Raw genomic sequence first — 22,861 nt, forward strand, 5'->3', positions numbered from 1 at the left:
GGAGGATTAAAGAGGGACACACAACTTTATTGGAGGGAACCTGGCTTTGCCCCTGAGGTTGGAAATGCAGAGGAAAAGGGAGGAGAGGAAAGGCTGATTTCTATCTAAATGATAGGATCTTCTTTTCCAGAACATGGGGAAATTTCTGGGAAGGAAGTCATAAAATCAGAACTAGGTGTTGACTATTTAATATCCCAGTGTGAGAAGGGTCCCCAGATTCAGATTCACATCTTGCTTAATTTGACTGAAACCCTTTTCAATATTTTTTCTTGCCTCTGTTCTTACAATAACAATGTCTGTTATAAGTTTGATTTTTGTAGATATTTGAATAGTTCTCTCATCTCTTATTTCAAGCATTCATTTTTCAAATATCATGTGAAGTGTTTCTGTTGAGAATTGAGAAACAAAGTTAAATTCATTTTTCCACAGGTGAGTTTTGACTGCAAAATCTTAAGCTCTTAATTTTTTTTTGCTTTTTAATATTTTTGTCTTTGAAATCTTTTCTATTAAACCTGTTTTTCTTGCTGTTTATTTGCAAATAAAGATTTATGTAAGTGAAATATCAACTTCCTAAAGCAAGACTTCCGAGAAAAGGGGCCACTTCTAAACTTCAGTCATTGTATTCCTTTTCTTATTTTGTGCCTAACACAACCTCAATTTTACTCTGGTAACAATGTGCCCAGCTTAAGAAATGAGATGGCACAGGCTATCTTGTGTATAGGGATCATCATTTGACACACACGTGTGCAAGCAATAACACAAGGAGGTCATAGGTTTGCTTCTTTTTGCTGTCTGAAGCTTCTGCCGTCATCTTCAGATAATAAGGTGCCCTTAGGAAGAGAAACATTGATCAGGAAGGACTGGTGAAAACTGCAGAAGAGCCAGGCTGCCCAATGACAACGTAGTTGCTCTCTTTGAGTCTCATTTTGGAACTACTACCTTCAGGCTGCCATGCACTGATCACCTCTAGAAGTACTTATAAGAGGGGTGGAGGGAGTAAACCAGACATCTAACCACTAGATCTTGTTACTTGAATTTCTATTCTAGGTAGCTGAATCTAAGTTTAAAACACATGACAGTTCTGGGTCATTGGATAGATGCTGAGTTTCCCTTTTGCTTCTAATACTTTAGTGGGTAAAAGGTGGAATAACTGCAAAATTTGATAAAAGGTTCTTATTTATTCCAGAGTAATTATTGCTTAATAAAAAGGTAGTATGATTCCATAATGGTTACTTTTTATTAAGTAAGATAGTTCCTTACATCCTGGATTCTTTGCTTCTTTGGAAATAATTGAATTATTATTTTTAAAAAGAGGATCATTTTTAATAAGATGATTGAATGTAAGTTTTAGTCAGATAAATGGCTTATGTTATTTGAAAGAGGTGAGGATTTAAGATATGTTGTAATAAAAAACACAGATAAATAGTGGGTAGGTAAGCAAAGCATAATTATTCAAATTTTTAATGAAAATTGATTCTTTTTTTCCATTTATTTATTAAGAATCATAAATTTACATAGGGCAATGTTATTTGATTCATTCTGTTATTTTTTCCCTTCCCCCCACCCCTCCAACCCCTCATTTCCCTCTATACAGTCCTTCCTTCCTCCATTCTTACCATCCTCCTTGTCCCTAACCCTAAACCTAACCCTACCCCTAACGCTAACCCCTCCTACCCCCCATTATATGTCATCATCCGCTTATCAGCGAGATCATTCGTCCTTTAGTTTTTTGAGATTGGCTTATCTAACTTAGCATGATATCCTCCAATTTCATCCATTTGCCTGCAAATGCCATAATTTTATCATTCTTCATGACAGAGTAATATTCCATTGTATATATATGCCACAGTTTCTTTATCCATTCATCAACTGAAGGGCATCTAGGTTGGTTCCACACTCTGGCTATGGTGAATTGAGCAGCTATGAACATTAATGTGGCTGTATCTATGTAGTATGCTGATTTTAGTCCTTTGGGAATAGGCCAAGGAGTGGGATAGCTGGGTCAAATGGTGGTTCCATTCCAAGCTTTCTGAGAAATCTCCATACTGCTTTCCAGAGTGGCTGCACTAATTTGTAACCCCACCAGCAACGTATGAGTGTACCTTTTTCCCCACATCCTCACCAACACCTATTGTTGCTTGTGTTCTTGATAATCGCCATTCTAAATGGGGTGAGATGAAATCTTAGGGTAGTTTTGATTTCCATTTCTCTTATTACTAAAGATGGTGAACATTTTTTCATATATCTGTTGATTGCTTGTACATCTTCTTCTATGAAGTGTCTGTTCATTTCCTTAGCCAATTTGTTGATTGGATTATTGTATTCTTGGTGTAGAGTTTTTGAGATTTTTATAGATTCTGGAAACTAGTGCTCTATCTGAAGTATGAGTGGCAAAGATATCCTCCCACTCTGTAGGCTCTCTCTTCACATTACTGATAGTTTCCTTTGCTGAGAAAAAGCTTTTTAGTTTGAATCTATCCCAGTGGTTGATTCTAGCTTTTATTTCTTGTGCTATGGGAGTCCTGTTAAGGAAGTCTGATCCTAAGCCAACAAGTTGAAGGTTTGGACCTACTTTTTATTCTATAATCTGCAGTGTCTCTGGTCTGATTCTGAGGTCTGTGATCCATTTTGAGTTGAGTTTTGTGCAGGGTGAGAGATAGAGGTTTCTTTTCATTCTGTTGCATATGGATTTTCAGTTTTGCCAGCACCATTTGTTGAAGAGGCTATCTTTTCTCCATTGCATATTTTTGGCACCTTTGTCTAGTATGAGAAAATTGTATTTATTTGGGTTTGTGTCCGTGTCCTCTATTCTGTACCATTGATCTACCTGTCTATTTTGGTACCAATACCATGCCGTTTTTGTTACTATTGCTTTGTAATAGAGTTGAAGATCTGGTATTGCGATACCCCTGCTTTGCTCTTTCTACTGAGGATTGCTTTAGCTATTCTGGGTTTCTTATTCTTCCAGATGAATTTCATAATTTCTTGCTTTAATTCTGTAAGGTATATCATTGGGATTTTAATTGGAATTGCATTGAATCTGTATAGCACTTTTGGTAGTATGGCCATTTTGACAATATGAATTCTGCCTATTCATGAACATGGGAGATCTTTCCATCTTCTATGGTTTTCTTTAATTTCTTTCTTTAGTGTTCTGTAGTTCTCATTGTAGAGGTCTTTCACCTCTTTTGTGAGATTGATTCCCAAGTATTTTATTTTTTTTTGATGCTATTGTGAATGGGGTAGTTTTCCTAATTTCTCTTTCTGAAGATTCATCACTTATGTATAAAAATTCATTGGATTTATGAGCATTGATATTGTAAGCTGCTAATTTACTGAATTCACTTATGAGTTCTAAGAGTTTTCTGGTGAATTTCCAGGTTCCTCTAAATATATAATCATGTCATCAGCGAACAGGGATAGTTTGAGTTCCTCTTTTCCAATTCGTATCTCTTTAATTTCTTTGGTTTGTCTAATTGCTCTGGCTAGAGTCTCAAGAATGATATTGAATAGAAGTGGTGAAAGAGGGCATCCCTGCCTTGTTCCAGTTTTTAGGGGGAATGCTTTCAGTTTTTCATCATTTAGAATGATATTGGCCATGGACGTAGCATAGATGGCCTTCACAATGTTAAGGAATGATCTCACTACCCCAATTTTTTTCTAGTGTTTTGAGCATGAAGGGATGCTGTATTTTATCAAATGCTTTTTTGCATCTATTGAAATAATCATGTGATTTTTAACTTTTAGTCTGTTGATATGGTGCATGACATTTATTGATTTTCGGATAATGAACCAACCTTGCATCCCTGGGATAAAACCCACTTGATCGTGGTGCACTATCTTTTTAATATATTTTTGTATGCGATTTGCTAAAATTTTGTTGAGAATTTTTGCATCGATGTTCATAAGGATATTGGTCTGAAATTTTCTTTCCTCGATGTGTCTCTCTCTGGTTTAGGTATCAGGGTGATATGGGCTTCATAGAATGATTTTGGGGGGTTCCCTCCTCTTCTATTTTATGGAATACTTTGAGAAGTATTGAAATGAGTGCTTCTTTAATGGTTTTGTAGAACTCGGCTAAGAACCCATCTGGTCTCGGACTTTTCTTTGTTGGTAGGCTTTTGATGGCTTTTTCTATTTCATTGCTTGAAATTGTTTTATTTAAGTTGTGTATGTCCTCCTGGTTCATTTTAGGTAATTCATATGTCTGTAGAAACTTGTTGATGTCTTCGAGGTTTTCTGTTTTGTCGGAGTATAGATTTTCAAAATAGCTTCTAACTAGGTTTTGTATTTCACTCGTGTCTGTTGTGATATTTCCTTGTTCATTCTGAATTTTAGTAATTTGAGTTTTCTCCCTCTTTCTCTTTGTTAGTGTGGCTAAGGGTTTATCAATCTTGTTTATTTTTTCAACGAACCAACTATTTATTTTGTTAATTTTTCCAATTCATTCTTTTGTTTCAATTTCGTTGATTTCAGCTCTGATTTTAACTATTTCCTGTCTTCTACTACTTTTGGTGTTGGTTTGCTCTTCTTTTTCTAGGGCTTTGAGCTGTAATGTTAAGTCGTTTATTTGTTGATTTCTACTTCTTTTGTTGAATGCACCCCATGAAATAAATCTTCCTCTAAGTACTGCTTTCATAGTGTCCCAGAGATTTTGATATGATGTGTGTTTGTTCTCATTTACTTCTAAGAATTTTTAAATTTCCTTCCTGATGTCTTCTGTTATCCATTCATCGTGTAATAGTGTATTATTTAATCTCCAAGTATTGGAGAAGTTTCTGTTTTTTATTCTGTCATTTATTTCTAATTTTAATTCATTATGATCTGATAGAGTACAAGGTAGTATCTCAATCTTCTTGTATTTGCTAATAGTAGCTTTGTGGCATAAAACATGGTCTATTTTAGAGAAGGATCCATGTGCTGCTGAGAAGAAAGTGTATTTGTTCTTTGTTGGATGGTTTATTCTATATAAGTCGGTTAAGTCTAAATTGTTGATTGTGTTATTGAGATCTATGGTTACTTTATTCAATTTTTGTTTGGACAATCTATCCAGTGGTGAGAGAGGTGTGTTAAAATCACCTAGTATTATTGTGCTGTGGTCTATTTGATTTCTGGAATTGAGAAGGATTTGTTTGACGTTCATGGATGAGCCAATGTTCGGGGCATAGATATTTATGATTGTTATGTCTTGCTGATTTATGCTTCCCTTAAGCAGTATGTAATGCCTTCTTTGTCCCTTCTGAGTAGTTTTGGCTTCATGTCCACATTATCTGAAATGAGGATGGATACTCCAGCTTTTTTGTTGTGTCCGTGTGCATGGTATGTTTTTACTCATCCTTTCACCTTTAGTCTATGGGTATCTCTTTCTATGAGATGAGTCCCTTGCAGGCAGCAAATTTTTGGATTTTTCTTTTTAATCCAATTTGCCAGTCTATGTCTTTTGATTGATGAGTTCAGGCCATTAACATTCACTGTTATTATTGTGATATGATTTGTATTCCTAGTCATTGGACTCCTATTTGTTTTTTGACATGATTTGGTTTCTCCTTTATTTGGCTATTCCTTTAGGCTAGTTCCTCCCGTTGATGATTTACATCGTTGTTTTTCATCTCTTCCTCATGGAATATTTTGGTGAGAATGTTCTGTAATGCCAGCTTTCTTTTTGTAAATTGCTTTAGCTTTTGTTTATCATGGAAGTATCTTATCTCATTGTCAAATCTGAAAGTAAGTTTTTCTGGGTATAAGATTCTTGGTTGGCATCCATTTTCTTTCAGGGCTTGGTAAATGTTGTTCCAGGCCCTTCTAGCTTTTAGGGTCTGGATTGAAAAATCTGCTAATATTCTTATTGGTTTCCCCCTGATTGTAATATGATTCTTTTCTCTTGCGGCCTTTAAAATTCTCTCTTTATTTTGTATGTTAGGTATTTTCGTAATATGTGCCTTGGTATAGATCTGTTGTAATTTTGTATATTTGGAGTTCTATAAGCCTCTTGTACTTGGATTTCCATTTCATTCTTCAGATTTGGGAAATTTTCTGATATTATTTCATTGACTAGATTGTTCATTCCTTTGGTTTGTTTCTCTAAGCCTTCCTCAATCCCAATAATTCTTAAATTTGGCCTCTTCATGATATCCCATAATTCTTGTAGATTCTGTTCATGATTTCTTACCATCTTTTCTGTTTTGTCAACCTTGTTTCAAGATTAAATATTTTGTCTTCAATATCTGAGGTTCTGTCTTGCAGGTGATCTGTCCTATTGGTTATGCTTTGAATGGTGTTTTTAACTTGGTTTATTGTTTCCTTCTATTCAAGGATTTCTCTTTGGTTTTTTTTCAGTATCTCTAACTCTTTATTGAAATGCTCTTTTGCTTCCTATATTTGCTCTTTTAACTGTTGATTGGTTTGATCATTTAATGCCTGCATTTGTTCTTTCATCTCCTCGTTTGCTTCCCTGATTGTTTTAATTATGTACATTCTGAACTCCCTTTCTGACATTTCTTTTGCCGTGCTGTCATTGGGTTTTATTGATATATTATCTAGGTTTGTTTGGGACATTTTCTTCCCTTTTTTCTCATATTGGTCAGATGGCAGTGGGACTGTGTGATATTGCAGATTTCCTCTATTGGCTTATAGTGTCCCTGTAGATTTCCAGTGTATCACCTACCAGCCTTCAGTAGCCTGAAGTCTTGAATTAACTTGATAATGTAGTGCTTCTGAAGAATGCTGCCCCTAGCCCGCTACTGGTTCCAGGGAGAGATACCTGGAGAGGTCTCTTGCTGCCCAGCCCTGGTCCCAGAGGCTGTTTGCAGGTCGGAGGTCTCCACTGGCTTGGGGACTTGTAGCTGGCTCTGTGTAGACAGGCTCTCACTGAGCGGTCTGACCCGAGAAGCTAGCCTAGAAAGTCGCTTCCCGCCAGAGGGGGCTGGGCTGCTTGGGTAAGTCCCTGGCGCCCTGTGCTGGTCTCTGAAGCAACCTGCGGGCGAGCCAGAGCTGGCAGCGGGGCGGACCAGAGCTGGCTGCGCTGCTTCTGTGCAGAAAGACTCTCACTGGGGGGCCTGCTCCGCGAGGCTGTAGAATCTGGCCCTGTGGGAGGTGCCCACCACCAGAGTGCTCAGAGCTGCCTGGGGGAGACTCTATCTGCCCTGTCCTACTCTAATAAGCCGCTTGAATCTGGGCCTGCCGCCCAGCTGAGCTTCAGTGGGTGTGGGAGACTCACCCCGTGGTTCTATTTTAGTCCAAGTCTCTCAATGCCTCCCCTTCTTGAATCCTGGGTTCTGGAGTGATTGGAGATGCAGTCACCCTCTAGTCCGCCATCTTGGATTGCCCTGTGGAAAAAGCCTGCAGCTGGAGGGGGGCAAGGCTGCCTGGAGAGGCCTCTGGCTGCTCAGCCCTGGTCCCAGAAGCTGCTTGCGGGTTGGAGTTCTCCGCTGGCTTGGGGACTTGTGGCTGGCTCTGCGTCGAAAGGCTCTCACTGGGCAGTCTGCCCCGAGAGCTAGCCTAGAAAGGCGCTTCCCGCCGGAGGGGACTGGGCTGCTTGGGTTAGTCCCTGGCACCCTGTGCTGGTCTCTGAAGCAACCTGTGGGCGGTCTGGAGCTGGCCGCGCTGCTTCTGTCGAAAATTGGTTCTTATGCTAGTGTTAAGCAGTGGGCTTGGGGCAGAGACGGATGTAGATGGAAGTTCCCAGGGAAAACATTTTTGTTTAGGAAGGTTCATTGGAGATTCATGTGATTGCATAGTATTTTCCTCCATTGTTTCTCTTTAGTTCTGTTTCAAGCATTTAGAATGAAAATTGCAAGGACAGAGTTTGGTGCCACAGATCCCTTAGACCTGCACAGAAAGAGCTGATTCTGAGAGAGATATAGTCACTAGGGTTCTAAATTTACACTTCTCTACAAAGTGCCCACTTGGAAAAGTCTCTGAGAAGCTCTGTAAAGACAACCTTATAAGTCATCCTAGCTGTAGCATTTTTCAATTCTTAAGCATAGAGTAGTAGGGAAGCTTAGGTAAACTATGTCTAAAAGCTTTGCTGGAAGTTATGTGCTTATTTTTAGACATTGATTTTCTAAGTTCCACACCCAAATTAGAGGTAGTATATATTTTTATCATGGAAAACTTTGACAGATATTAACAAAGGAGAGGAAACAAAGAATTTAAGTTACCCATATCATAAATCCATGTAAAATTATATAATAATGTTTCATGGTCTGCCTTTTTCACTCAATAACATATTTTATGTACTAAATATTTTACATATTTCCTCATATAATTTGTGTAGTTACTCTCCTAAAAACAACTGAACAGAAATTCCTTTGTGTTCCCCTACACTCATTTGTCCTCCACAAATCCTGCTCTTTGGTCAGCATGGCCCAATGGTGCTGAAGGCAGCCTGGGACTTCCCAGGAGAGAACACGTGGCACAGCAGGAAGCTGACTGAACTCCAAGTCGGAACTGGTTCCTTCACTTACTGAATGTGACCTCAGACAATGTAGTTGCTCTCTTTGAGTCTCACTTGTGAAATAAGTATAGGAATATCTACCCTATTTCTGTGACAGCAACTATGTGAAAGTGTTTTATAAATGCAAAGGGTTTTAAAATGAAAGACATGAACAATATTAATTGAAATTGATTCCATAATAATATGCATAAGGTGTTATTCTGATTCGCCTCATTTATTCATCACAGTCACTGTTTGACATATTATCAGTATGTCTATTTTTTTGATTAAACAAATCAAGGCAGAAAAGCCAAATAATTTAGATTTGAAGTCAATTTACCTGATTCCAGAGTTCTGGCCCTTTCCCTCTTTAGTAGTAGAGAGTGAGGGCTCTGTAATTAGTTTGTTTTGGGTTAGAAACTCCAATGAGTCAAGTTCACTTTTTGTGCTGGTTTTGTCCTCAGTAATTTGGAGATAAAATGCTACTGACCTGGCCTCCTGTACTAAATCTGTAAGAGCTCATTTTTATGGTGGTGGTTTTCATAAGTCATAAGTATTAAATAAAATAATAGAGCAATGACTTAGAAGGATACCTAACACAAAACAAGTGAATCAAAACATTTTTTTTCAATGTTGCCCAAAGAGCAAACCCCATAGTAGTGAGCTTGCACACCCAAACTTATCAAATGAAGAATTCACACTTTTTCAGGTAATATTGCTTGCCTGTGCATCTCATGCTCTAACTTTTCTAGAATCTTGAAAGTACATGATGTTTGGTTGTACAAATCAATTTTGTTTTGTAGGGGAGTTAGTTGTAATTGAGGGGAGATTCAGTGTTTGGTCAGCACAACAAGCATTTAAAGGCAGCTAATAGACTCCATGGCTCATGTTTAAAAGTAAAAAATGCTGACTATTTTCATTTCCCTTGAGGAAACCACTAACCAGCACGGTTATTTTTAAATGCTACCCTATTGTGTTCTTCTGAAAGCTTAAATGTGCAGGGGGAAAAAACCAACACTATGCTTTTTATTGCTAGCCCTAATAGGCTTATCTTCCCCTCTCTATCAAGCATATAGTTTGGATTTGAAAAAAATACAGTGTATTAATTGTAGTGTAAATAATTTAACATTATGGGAAGGGCTGTGAGCCAATCATAGTATTTGGAGTTGTAAAGTGAGACTGTTAAAAAACTAGTGGCCGCACAACGATATTAACTTAGTGATCAAAGCAAAGAATTGTGATATTATGGTGGAAATGCTGCCAGTCCTGACAACTTGTTCTTCTTGAGGTTTTTTCTGATCATGTTCAGTAAATTTAATAATCACATACCCTGGAAAGTGATGTAGAAATAAGAAACATCCCTATGGGGCTATATAAACAAGAGATAATAGCAGTTTCCATCATAAGATTGACCAAGGAGTTTGACAACCTCTTACATCAAAGGAGCAAATAGTTCTCTTTCTGAAATGTTCATGCCAAAATTTACAAATGCATTCCTACCTTTTGAGCTCAGTAATGGTCTCTTTCAGGACACTGTTTTAAGACAAAAGCCCTAAAAGTAGAATTGTCACATGTACATAATATTCCTATATCCTGAATTTTCTGGGTGAGTTCTGTTTTGAATTAGATGACAAATCCTAATTTAAGTCTGCAAAATATTTTCATGACAAATCTTTATGAAGATTTCATTGAGATATTATTTTATAACTAAAGAATGCTAATAACTGTAATGTATAATGAAGACTGGTAGTAGATGGAAAAATTATGTTGGAGTGTTCAGCAACCTGTACTAATTCTATAAGAGATCATTCTTATGGTGGTGGTATTCATTTTTCTTCTATTCTTCCTCCTGAAAATTTCCTTTCTTACATCCTTTATAAAAGAGTTCTTAGCTCCTTGGAAGTTAAGTCTTCCTTCTAGGAAAATGTTCACCTCACCACATAAAAATTCACAATCCATATCATTATTGTTCAGCAGAATAGTATGATTTTTAAAAGCAGTAACTATAAAACTTGCTATAACATGGAAACAAATTCAACATTATATTAAATAAACACTTATAAATAAAAATAGTAAGATTAGAGTGATTGATTCTGGATGCTTTTTTCCTTTAAAAATATTCTTTAATTTGTTTTCATAGTTTAAGTGACAAATAAGAGTGAAAAGTCATTTTTTTTGAGCTTTGTCAAATTATCCCCGAGTAAGTAATTTCCCTGTTCTACTCTTAGGAGACAAAATTCTATTACCTAAAACTTGAAGGACCCATAAAGTTTTTGGTGTTGCCTCATTTAGGTAAAAAATTAGATGCCCAGGACACTGCATTTCTAACTATTCCAACTGGTGTTGCTGTACATCGAATTAGATGCTTCTCCTTAGAGGCTTAGAAAAAGGTAACATATAAAGAAAAACAGCATACATCTAGATATCACCAGGCTAGAATATTTTATTGTCCTATAAAAAGTTTGGTAAATAGCTCAAAGGGTTTATTTTATTTTTCAGGAATGATCGTACAATAAAGCCACATAAGGTAAGAACCAAAATAGGAAACTATGTTTTCCTCCTTTTATTCACAATCAACTAACAAAACAAACCAAATGACATAGTTATAATTTTGTTTATCTCATAACTATAAATTTAAATTATCAAATAGAATAGGGGAAGTTTTTCACAGATAATTCATATGAAAACTATCCAGAAAACACACATTGTGTACCTTCCTCAGTTACTACACTGTCTGAGTTTCAAGGAAAATCCATAGGCATCCATTTATCTATGTAATCTGGCCACTTTAATTCTACAAATGGCCTTATCGATATTTAATTTCATAGCTAATACAGTCAGTATCAGTACTCACATTTGTAGATCTGGATAACTACATAATTCTTAGTATATCTTGCTAGACTATACTGACCTGATCATACAGAAACCATCCAATATGCCTCAGATTATGTTAGGACTCCCTAAAATTTTCCTCAGGGCTGCCTTTATTTCCTTATTTCGGAGGCTGTAGATGAGGGGGTTAAAGAGTGGGGTCACCATAGCATAGAACAACGTTGCAACTTTCTGCATCCCAGCAGAATGTCCCAGTCCTGGGCTCACGTACATGACCATCAGAGAGCCATAGAACAGTGATACCACAGCCAAGTGAGACCCACAGGTGGAGAAGGCTTTATGTCTTCCAGAGGCTGAAGGCATACGTAGCACAGCTGTCAGGACCAGAGTATAGGACCCAAGAATTAAAAAAAAGTTACCAAAGATAACTAATGAGCTTAAAGTGTAGCACAACAGTTGAGTTCGTGGGGCAACATCACATGCCAAGGCAAAGAGTGGCCCTGGATCACACACAACATGGTCAATGACATTTGTTCCACAGAAAGGCATTTGAGAGATGAGAGCAATGGGAATTAAGAACCACAGAAACCCACAAACCCAGCAGATAATGACCAGTTTGGTACAAGAATTCCCAGTCATGATATTAGGGTAGTGCAAGGGACGGCAGATAGCTAGATATCGATCAAAGGCCATGACAGTCAAAAGCAAGCATTCAGATGTACCCAAAGAGAAAAAGAAATAGAATTGGAGGAAACACCCAGCAAAAGAGATGGTTTTTTTCTCCGACAGGAAGTTGACCAACATCTTGGGGACTGTAGAAGAGACATACCAGATCTCTAGAAAGGAGAAATTCCCCAGGAACATGTACATGGGAGTGTGGAGTCGCTTGTCACACAACAGTGCACAAACAATGGCCCCGTTCCCTATTATGGTGAACACATAGGTTGTAGTGAAGAGAGAGAAGAGGAAGACCTGAATCCTCCACTCACAAGAGAAACCTTGGAGTATAAATTCTCTTACAGAAGCAAAGTTGGAATCTGGCTTGGAGATATTCATTAGGTCGGTAACCTGGAGGGTCAAGAGACATTAGTAGTTTAAAATGTGGTTTCTATTTTTTTTTTATTAATAAAGAGTCAAATTAGATACTGATCATTTTTAAAAGAATCATCAGGAAGATATCATACTTTAATTTTTTCTTGGTTGTATACACTGACTTTTAAGAATACCAGTTTTCTACACAAAAATAAATGTTTGCCTGTTCTAATTTTCTCCCTGACTATGTGACTGTAGTTGAACTAGATAAAGTTAAACTCATCTTTTAAGTGTGTTATTTTGGGTCAGGGTGATCTATATAGTTTCTGGTAAGCATGTAACACAAAATTGGCACTCAGTTAATATATTAGTTTCTTACCCCAAACCCTACTTATAGTGCAATAGACTCAGAAAAGAATATTTTAATTTGAATATTTATAGTTCAGTTAAATATATTACTTAGCATTATTTAAATATATACAAATGGACATATTTTAGAGTAAGTTAGTAGTAATCATTTTAATTCGTTAGTTCTGAATTTCTATGGTTACTGTTAGCTTGAGCACAAGAAAACTGCAATTTTATAAAATTACTTACCAATGCTGATTTTTAATATTGTAATGTTGCAATGTCTTCTGTAGAAAAAGAAGCTGTAAACTTTTACCTGATCTTCTTTCACTTTGGTTTCGTAGACTGATATTGTCACTATATTGACACAGCAATATTACATTTATTTGGTCAATATGTGCTTATTTTGCAAAATAAGATCTAAGCACGGAGGATTTTTGCTTTTTAGAAGTGTTTTCTTTTCCCCCATAAAATGTTGAGTTGATTTTTCTTACACGCTTATGTAAAATTAAAAATTTCTACTAAATTAAAGAAGTCAAATATTTTCTTTTGTCTTAGATAAATTTCCTTCATCCCACATTTTATGAGAAAGACATCAGGAATTTGTTACATGAAAAAAAAAACTTAAAAAAAATACACAGGGGTATGAACCTTGAAAGTCATGAGGACTTATATTTTAAGTGCAAACACAAAATTTTCAAAGAAGTTTTCCTTCCAGCCTGGTGTGCACACTGGTGCTGTGGGAAGTCTTTTACTATGATCAAGAAGAATATGCTATGCTCATAGGTATCTCTTTTTAAAACACTCTGGACCAGAAGCACTAATAAATCAATTTCAAGAAATTATGGAATGAGAGGGGAATGACTGAGAGGTGTCACAACCTTTAGCAGGACACCCAAAATGAAGTCATCGCAGTTTTGACATGACCTAAATCTCTAAATGACTTCTTTTATAATCACTGTCTGGCCTTAGCTAGATAATGACTTTTACTGCTGCACAAAAAGTAAGTGTGCTTTCTTTCTCTCACATTCTCTTGGGATTTGGCCTCTATAGCATTAGGGAAGAACTTCTCTTCCAAGTCAGTGGGTCTTTAAAAAGCTAATGATTCTCTGAGGAACCAGTAAAGATGGGACAACTTCTTTAAGGCACCATTTCTTACAAAGAACTTGGCCATTTGAAATATGGATTCTAGAAACTTCCAAAAGACATAGTTTGAGGAAAAATGAGACACACAATACATCCCCAAATATTCTGACATGAAGTTGAAGAACTTTTCAAAATCTCTTTTGCCTCATGTATTGAAGGATACAAAACTCAATGAGAAAATTGTCATTATTTATCATTTTTTGTACCAGGGGTACACAGCCCCCCTTTTAATATACTTTATTTATTTTATATTTTATTTAGAGACAGGGTCATACTAAATTGCTTGGGCTCTTGCTAAATTGCTGACTTTGAACTTGCAATCCTCCTGCTTTGGCCCCTGGGATTACAGGCATGAACCACATGCTTGCCAGGAAAATGTTGAGGTACAAACATTGTAGGGTATTGAATACGAATTTACAGGATTTAGAAGAAGCACTTAGAAAGATAGTATGACAATTCTTTAGATATGAAAGGTAAAGAAGTATTAGCATTTAAGTTACGTGAATGGCTTCCCAGTTAGCATGAGTAAAGTATTTACCTCGTTTTTTATGTAACAACTCTTTTATTTATTTATTTATTTTTTATTGTAAACAAATGGGATACATGTTGTTTCTCTGTTTGTACATGGCGTAAAGGCATACCATTTGTGTAATCATAAATTTACATAGAGTAATGTTGTTTGATTCATTCTGTTATTTTTTCCCTTCCCCCCACCCCTCCCACCCCTCTTTACCCTCTATATAGTAGTTCCTTCCTCCATACTTGCCCCCCTCCCTAACCCTAACTCTAACCCTAACACTAACCCTTCCCTCCCCCCCATTATGTGTCATCCTCCACTTATTAGCGATATCATTCGTCCTTTGGCTTTTTGAGATTGGCTTATCTCACTTAGCATGATATTCTCCAATTTCATCCATTTGCCTGCAAATGCCATAATTTTATCATTCTTTATGGCTGAGTAATATTCCATTGTATATATATACCACAGTTTCTTTATCCACTCATCAATTGAAGGGCATCTAGGTTGGTTCCACAGTCTGGCTATTGTGAATTGAGCAGCTATGAACATTGATGTGGCTGTATCTCTGTAGTATGCTGATTTTAAGTCCTTTGGGTATAGGCCAAGGAGTGGGATAGCTGGGTCAAATGGAGGGTCCATTCCAAGTTTTCTAAGGAATCTCCACACTGCTTTCCAGAGTGGCTGCACTAATTTGCAGCCCCACCAGCAGTGTATGAGTGTACCTTTCTCCCCACATCCTCGCCAACACCTGTTGTTGCTCGTATTCTTGATAATCGCCATTCTAATTGGGGTGAGATGGAATCTTAGGGTGGTTTTGATTTGCATTTCTCTTATTACTAGAGATGTTGAACATTTTTCCATATGTTTGTTGATTGCTTGTAGATCTTCTTCTGTGAAGTGTCTATTCATTTCCTTAGCCCATTTGTTGACTGGATTATTTGAATTCTTGGAGTAGAGTTTTTTGAGTTCTTTATAGATTCTGGAGATTAGTGCTCTATCTGAAGTATGATTGGCAAAGATATTCTCCCACTCTGTAGGCTCTTTCTTCGCATTGCTGATAGTTTCCTTTGCTGAGAGAAAGCTTTTTAGTTTGAATCTATCCCAGTGGTTGATTCTAGCTTTTATTTCTTGTGCTATGGGAGTCCTGTTAAGGAAGTCTGGTCCTAGACCAACAAGGTGAAGATTTGGACCTACTTTTTCTTCTATAATCTGCAGGGTCTCTGGTCTGATTCCGAGGTCCTTAATCCATTTTGAGTTTAGTTTCGTGCATGGTGAGAGATATGGGTTTAGTTTCATTCTGTTGCATATGGATTTCCAATTCTCCCAGCACCATTTGTTGAAGAGGCTATCTTTTCTCCATTGCATATTTTTGGCCCCTTTGTCTAGTATGAAAAAATTGTATTTATTTGGGTTTGTGTCCGTGTCCTCTATTCTGTACCATTGATCTACCTGTCTATTTTGGTACCAATACCATGCCGTTTTTGTTACTATTGCTTTGTAGTAGAGTTGAAGATCTGGTATTGCAATACCCCCTGTTTCACTCTTCCTGCTAAGGATTGCTTTAGCTATTCTGGGTTTCTTATTCTTCCAGATGAATTTCATAATTGCTTGCTCTATTTCTGTAAGGTACGTCATTGGGATTTTAATTGGAATTGCATTGAATTTGTATAGCACTTTAGGTAGTATGGCCATTTTGACAATATTAATTCTTCCTATCCAAGAACATGGAAGATCTTTCCATCTTCTAAGGTGTTCTTTAATTTCTTTCTTTAGTGTTGTATAGTTCTCATTGTAGAGGTCTTTCACCTCTTTTGTGAGATTGATTCCCAAGTATTTTATTTTTTTCGAGGCTATTATGAATGGGGTAGTTTTCCTAATTTCTCTTTCTGAAGATTCATCACTTATGTATAAAAATGCGTTGGATTTATGGGCATTGATCTTGTAACCTGCTACTTTACTGAAATCACTTATGAGTTCTAAGAGTTTTCTGGTGGAATTTCCAGGTTCCTCTAAATATATAATCATGTCATCAGCGAACAGGGATAGTTTGAGTTCTTCTTTTCCAATTCGTATCCCTTTAATTTCTTTGGTTTGTCTAATTGCTCTGGCCAGAGTCTCAAGAATGATGTTGAATAGAAGTGGTGAAAGAGGGCATCCCTGCCTTGTTCCAGTTTTTAGGGGGAATGCTTTCAGTTTTTCACCATTTAGAATGATATTAGCCATGGGCTTAGCATAAATGGCCTTTACAATGTTAAGGAATGTTCCCACTATCCCTATTTTTTCTAGTGTTTTGAGCATGAAGGGGTGCTGTATTTTATCAAATGCTTTTTCTGCATCTATTGAAAGAATCATGTGATTCTTGACTTTAAGTCTATTAATATGGTGAATTATGTTTATTGATTTCCTGATGTTGAACCAACCTTGCATCCCTGGGATGAAACCCACTTGATCATGGTGCACTATCTTTTTAATATGTTTTTGTATGCGATTTGCTAAAATTTTGTTGAGAATTTTTGCGTCGATGTTCATTAAGGATATTGGTCTGAAATTTTCTTTCCTTGATGAGTCTCTGTCTGGTTTAGGTATCAGTGTGATATTGGCTTCATAGAATGAGTTTGTGAGGGTTCCCTCCTCTTCTATTTTATGGAATACTTTGAGAAGTATTGGAATGAGCTCTTCTTTAAAGGTTTTGTAGAACTCGGCTGAGAACCCATCTGGTCCCGGACTTTTCTTTGTTGGTAGGGTTTTGATGACTTCTTCTATTTCACTACTTGAAATTGGTCTATTTAAATTGTTTATGTCCTCCTCGTTCAGTTTAGGCAATTCATATGTCTCTAGAAACCTGTTGATGTCTTCGAAATTTTCTATTTTGTTGGAGTATAGATTTTCAAAATAGCTTCTAATTATGGTTTGTATTTCACTCGTGTCTGTTGTGATATTTCCTTGTTTATTCCGAATTTTAGTGATTTGGGTTTTCTCTCGTCTTCTCTTTGTTAGTGTGGCTAAAGGTTTATCAATTTTGTTTATTTTTTCGAAGAACCAACTATTTATTTTGTCAATTTTTTGTATTGTTTCTTTTGTTTCAATTTCATTGATTTCAGCTCTGAGTTTAACTATTTCCTGTCTTCTACTACTTTTGGTGCTGTTCTGTTCTTCTTTTTCTAGGGCTTTGAGCTGTAGTGTTAGGTTGTTTATTTGTTGAGTTTTACTTCTTTTATTAAATGCGCTCCATGAAATAAATTTCCCTCTAAGTACTGCTTTCATAGTGTCCCAGAGATTTTGATATGATGTTTCTTTGTTCTCATTTACCTCTAAGAATTTTTTAATTTCCTTCCTAATATTCATCATATGAGAGCATATTGTTTAATCTCCAGATGTTGGAATAGTTTCTGTGTTTTACTCTTTCATTTATTTCTAACTTCAATCCATTATGATCTGATAGAATACATGCTAGTGTCTCTATCTTCTTGTATTTGCTAACATTAGCTTTGTGGCATAATATATGGTCTATTTTAGAGAAGGATCCATGTGCTGCTGAGAAGAAAGTGTATTCACTCTTGGTTGGATGGTATATTCTATAAATGTCCGTTAAGTCTAAAATATTGATTGTGTTATTGAGATCTATGGTTTCTTTGTTCAATTTTTGTCTGGAAGATCTGTCCAGTGGTGAGAGAGGCGTGTTAAAAACACCTAGTATTATTGTGTTGTGGTCTATTTGGTTTCTGAAATTGAGAAGGATTTGTTTGACATACATAGATGAGCCACTGTTTGGGGCATAGATGTTTATGATTGTTATATCTTGCTGATTTATGCTTCCCTTAAGCAGTATGAAATGACCTTCTTTATCCCTTCTGACTAACTTTGGCTTGAAGTCCACATTATCGGAAATGAGGATGGATACTCCAGCTTTTTTGCTGAGTCCATGTGCATGGTATGTTTTTCCCCATCCTTTCACCTTTAGTCTATGGGTATCTTTTTCTATGAGGTGAGTCTCTTGCAGGCAACATATTGTTGGATCTTTCTTTTTAATCCAGTCTGCCAGTCTATGTCTTTTGATTGATGAATTCAGGCCATTAACATTCAGGGTTATTATAGAGAAATGATTTGGTTTTCCGGTCATTTGGTTCATTTTTAAAATTTTGTTTATTTATTTGTTTGACACAACTTGTTTCCTCCTTTATTTGACAATTCCTTTAGGATAATTCCTTCCTTTGCTGATTTGCTTCTTTGTTTTTCATCTCTTCCTCATGGAATATTTTGCTGAGAATGTTCTGTAATGCTGGCTTTCTTTTTGTAAATTCTTTAAGCTTTTGTTTATCATGGAAGGATTTTATTTCATCATCAAATCTGAAGATAAGTTTTGCTGGGTATAAGATTCTTGGTTGGCATCCATTTTCTTTCAGGGCTTGAAAAATGTTGTTCCAGGCCCTTCTAGGTTTTAGGGTCTGGATTGAAAAATCTGCTGATATGCGTATTGGTTTCCCCCTGAATGTAATTTGGTTCTTTTCTCTCACAGCCTTTAAAATTCTGTCTTTATTTTGTATGTTAGGTATTTTCATTATAATGTGCCTTGGTGTGGGTCTGTTGTAATTTTGTGTATTTGGAGTCCTATAAGCCTCTTGAACTTGATTTTCCATTTCATTCTTCAGATTTGGGAAATTTTCTGATATTATTTCATTGAATAAATTGTTCATTCCTTTGGCTTATTTCTCTAGGCCTTCCTCAATCCCAATAATTCTTAAATTTGGCCTTTTCATGATATCCCATAGTTCTTGTAGATTCTGTTCATGATTTCTTACCATCTTCTCTGTTTGTTCAACTTTGTTTTCAAGGTTAAATATTTTGTCTTCAATGTCTGAGGTTCTGTCTTCCAGGTGTTCTATCCTATTGGATATGCTTTCTATGGAGTTCTTAATTTGGTTTATTGTTTCCTTCATGTCAAGGATTTCTGTTTGGTTTTTTTTCAATATCTCTAACTCTTTATTGAAATGATCTTTTGCTTCCTGTATTTGCTCTTTTAACTGTCGATTGGTGCGATCATTCAATGCTTGCATTTGCTCTTTCATCTCATCGTTTGCTTCTCTGATCATTTTAATTATGTACATTCTGAACTCCTTTTCTGTCATTTCTTCTGCCATGCTGTCATTGGGTTTTATTGATGTAACATTTAGATTTGTTTGCAGCATTTTCTTTCCTTGTTTTCTCATATTGTTCAGGTATCAGTGGACCGCTGAGATATTGCAGATTTCCTCTATTGACTTACAATGTCCCTGAAGATTTCTCTATATATCCCCCCTTAGCCTTCAGTAGGCTGAAGTCATGGAGGAAGTTGATAATGCGGTGCTCCACAAGGAAGCTGCCTCTCTAGGAGTGGTGGCCTTCAGGTGGGGTATAATCCCTGCTAGTGGGCAGAGGTGCCTCCACTTGTTAACCAATGGTCATCCAAAGGGGACCTAGGCTGCGGGCCTAGGCAAGGCCTGTTTGGGCCTGAGTCTCTGGTTTTACCGTCCTTGTGGGGAAACCTCACCCAGCAGGGAAGACTCACCCGGTGGGGAGGTCTCGCTGGTCAGTTTCCTCCTAGAGGTTCCCCTCAATTTGCAGCTACCGCCTGGGCTGGGCTTCCTTCCTCTGGAAAGTTCCCAGGAGCCCGGCCCTACCTCCTGGGCCTGGGAGCCTCACCCTTCGCAGATGAATCTCCTTAGGCTGCCCCTCCTCAGAGAATTTGCCCACAGGCCTGGAACCTTCGCTCCGCCTAAGCCTGTCTCTGTGCGGCTCTTCCACCCAGAAGCCTCCTAGATCCTGGGACCCTGCTCTGCATCTAATTGCCTGGCTGTGTGGCCCCTCCTCTGAGCAGCCACCTGTGGCCCCGAACAATCGCTCTGAGTCCCAGAGACCCGCTACAGGCCTCTTCCTCCAGACAGCCACCCAGTATTCCGGTGTAGTCACTAGGTGTCCAAGAAACTCACTTCGTGCCTCCTCCTCCCACCAACCACCCGCAGCCCGGGGCAATCAATCACTCCGAGTCGAAGTGACCCTCCCCGTTCCTCCTACTTCTCCAGATAACCCCCCGGGTGTTCAGGAGCAGTCCCTCTGAGTGGCTCTGAATCCACGTGACCCGCTGCACGGGTCCTCTGGGCAACCGCCCGGAGCTCAGGTGCGGCCACTCAAGACCAAGCGTCCCACTACGCTTCTCCTCCAGGCAGCCCCCCTGTGTTCAGGAGCTGTCACTTTAAGACCAAACAACTCACCACTCGCCTTCTCCTCTGAGCAGCCGCCTGGAGCGCTAATGCAGTCACTGCGAGTCCAAAGGACCCGCCGCGCTCCTCCTCCTCCTCCTCCTACTCCTCCGGGCAGGCCCCGGGGTTCAGAAGCGTCGTTCTGAGTCCAAACAGCTCGCCGCGCGGCTTCTCCTCTGGCAACCGCCTGTAGCTCTGGTGCAGTCACTCTGAATCCAAGTGGCCACGCTCCTCCTCCTCCTCCTCAGGGCAGGCCCCGGTGTCCTGAGTCCACACAGCTCTCCTCGCCACTCCTCCCCTGGGCAGCCGCCAGAGCCCCAGTGGTTGCTCCGAGTCCCAGCGCTGTGCCGAGCGGCCTCCTTTACGGCGCTCCCAGCTCTCCGAGTTCACTGCTCCAGCGGGGGAAGGGGCATCTCACCGGCAGTTCTACTTCACAAAGTTTCCTACGTTCCGGGACCACCGTCCCATCCGGGATGCCTCCCCAGGGGTGAGAGTCACCCGGCTGCTTTGAGTTGATCACAAGCGTCTCAATATCTCCTCTTTTGAATCCTGAGTCCTGGAGCAACATGAAATGCAGCCACCCTCTAGGCCGCCATCTTGAAACCCAACTCTTTTATTTTTATTGCTGTGATTGTTTCTGACCAGCACTGTTACAAATTCAATTTCTTCTTCTCTCTCTGTACAGACATGTCCTGTGTAACATATTCTGTTTTTCTTACTTTAAAACCAACTCAGGAATAGATTCCCTTATGACCTCTCCCCCCATTTTTCCTTGATAATCCTCACTACTCAAAATATTTATTTTTCTGGTTTGTCTTTCACTCTGGGCTAGGGATGCCTCTGTACTAGCCAATGACAATGAGGGTGAGGAAGTTTAATTCGAATGGAGTGCTGTGGGGAGGGAAGGGTGATAGGTGGTGCACAGAGGAACTTTGGGACTGTGAAACGATTCTGTGTCATGCTGTAGTGGTGGACACATGCCACCATGCATTTATCAAAACCCATTCAATGTACAACACAGAATGAACCCTAATGTAAACCACGAACTCTTTTTGTTGGTGGTGGTACATTGTGGCATGTTCATTCGTGCAAAAAGTATTTTCTTGATTTAGTGTCTCTTTCATTTCTACCTTATGTAATTTGGGGTCTACACAGTAAGACTAAACCACCAGGTGGTAATGAATGCTCAGACCAAGTAGTATAAAATACCGAGGACATCAGTAATGCGTGCCCTAAGCATGCTTATTTCTGTACTAGTCTGACAAAAATGAAAAAAAAAAAATGTCTTCACATTGACAGGCTGAGAAGGAAAAGATTATTTAGATCTTAATTACATCTCACTCATTCTACCTCAGTCCCTAGTAACACCTAAAATGTAGCTTTGATCTTATTTATTTGTCTGCTCAAAAGCCATCAAAGAATCTGGGCCCAGTGGAGCAAGCCTGCCAACTCAGTGACTCAGGATTCAAGGCCAGCCTGGGCAACTTAGTGAGATCCTGTCTCTAAAAAAGAATAAAAAGAGATGGGGATATAGCTAAATGGTAAAGTGCCCCCGGGTTCCATCCTCAGTACTTAAAATAATACAATAAAATGAAATGAAAAAATAAAAACAGTGGTTTCATTATTCAGAAAATAGAATCCAGATTCCTTAATTCTTCATAAATTAATTTATTACTTCAAATTTTTTTTACCCTTCTTGCGAGGTGCTATCTCATTTCAGTTCTGGTTTGTATTTCCCTGATAATTAATGATGTCCAGCTTTTCATATACTAGATGGCCATTTGTACATTTTCTTTTGAGAAATGCACATTCAGATTCTTTGCCCACTTTTTAAGAATCGGGTCAGAGGATTTCTTTTTTCCTATTGACTCATGTGAATTCTCACAGCCCTCCAGACGTTACCTTTTCCTTCTGTTTGTTTTCTTGCTATGCAGAAGCTTCTTAGTTTCATGTGGTCCCACTTGGAATGAAACAGGAGTGAGCTTCCTGTGATGGGTCCTGGAACGGTGAGGAACCAAGTGCCTCCTTCCAACTCACTCCCCACAGTACACCCGCTGGTCCAGGGAATTATCCACGTGTGATGCTGTGTCGGCTTGAGGGAGGGCTGATGTTCAGAGAAACTTCTTCCCCCCACCACCCCCCCAGCATGTCTTTCCTCAGCTCTGCATAGAAAAGGGAGTGTCGGCTTCACTTCCAAGTTCTGGGATATTCACAGGGGCATTCTTGACTGTGGATATTTGCTAGTTGGGTTTTTGAGAGGAGAATAGAACCAAAGAACTTCTATTCTGCCTTCATGTTGCTGTCAAACCCATC

At 38.4% G+C, this 22,861-nt stretch overlaps 2 protein-coding genes across 2 annotated transcripts in view; both read right to left on the reverse strand.

Moving 5' to 3' along the window:
- The window catches only part of LOC306655301 (olfactory receptor 11H6-like), a gene marked incomplete at both ends in the record, with an annotated part of 170,976 nt that overhangs the window by 143,261 nt on the left and 4,854 nt on the right, over positions 1 to 22,861 (reverse strand). The gene's annotated exons all lie outside the window — the stretch shown is intronic.
- LOC306653420 (olfactory receptor 11H12-like) lies at positions 11,375 to 12,346 on the reverse strand (the record flags this gene model as incomplete). The annotated part of the gene is made up of 1 exon (XM_079126424.1): positions 11,375 to 12,346. Exon 1 carries the CDS (start codon positions 12,320 to 12,322, stop codon positions 11,375 to 11,377), a length of 948 nt encoding a protein of 315 aa, XP_078982550.1. The 5' UTR covers positions 12,323 to 12,346.

This window comes from Sciurus vulgaris (assembly GCF_902686455.1).
Source record: "Sciurus vulgaris genome assembly, chromosome: 2".
NCBI classification, from domain to species: Eukaryota; Metazoa; Chordata; class Mammalia; order Rodentia; family Sciuridae; genus Sciurus; species Sciurus vulgaris.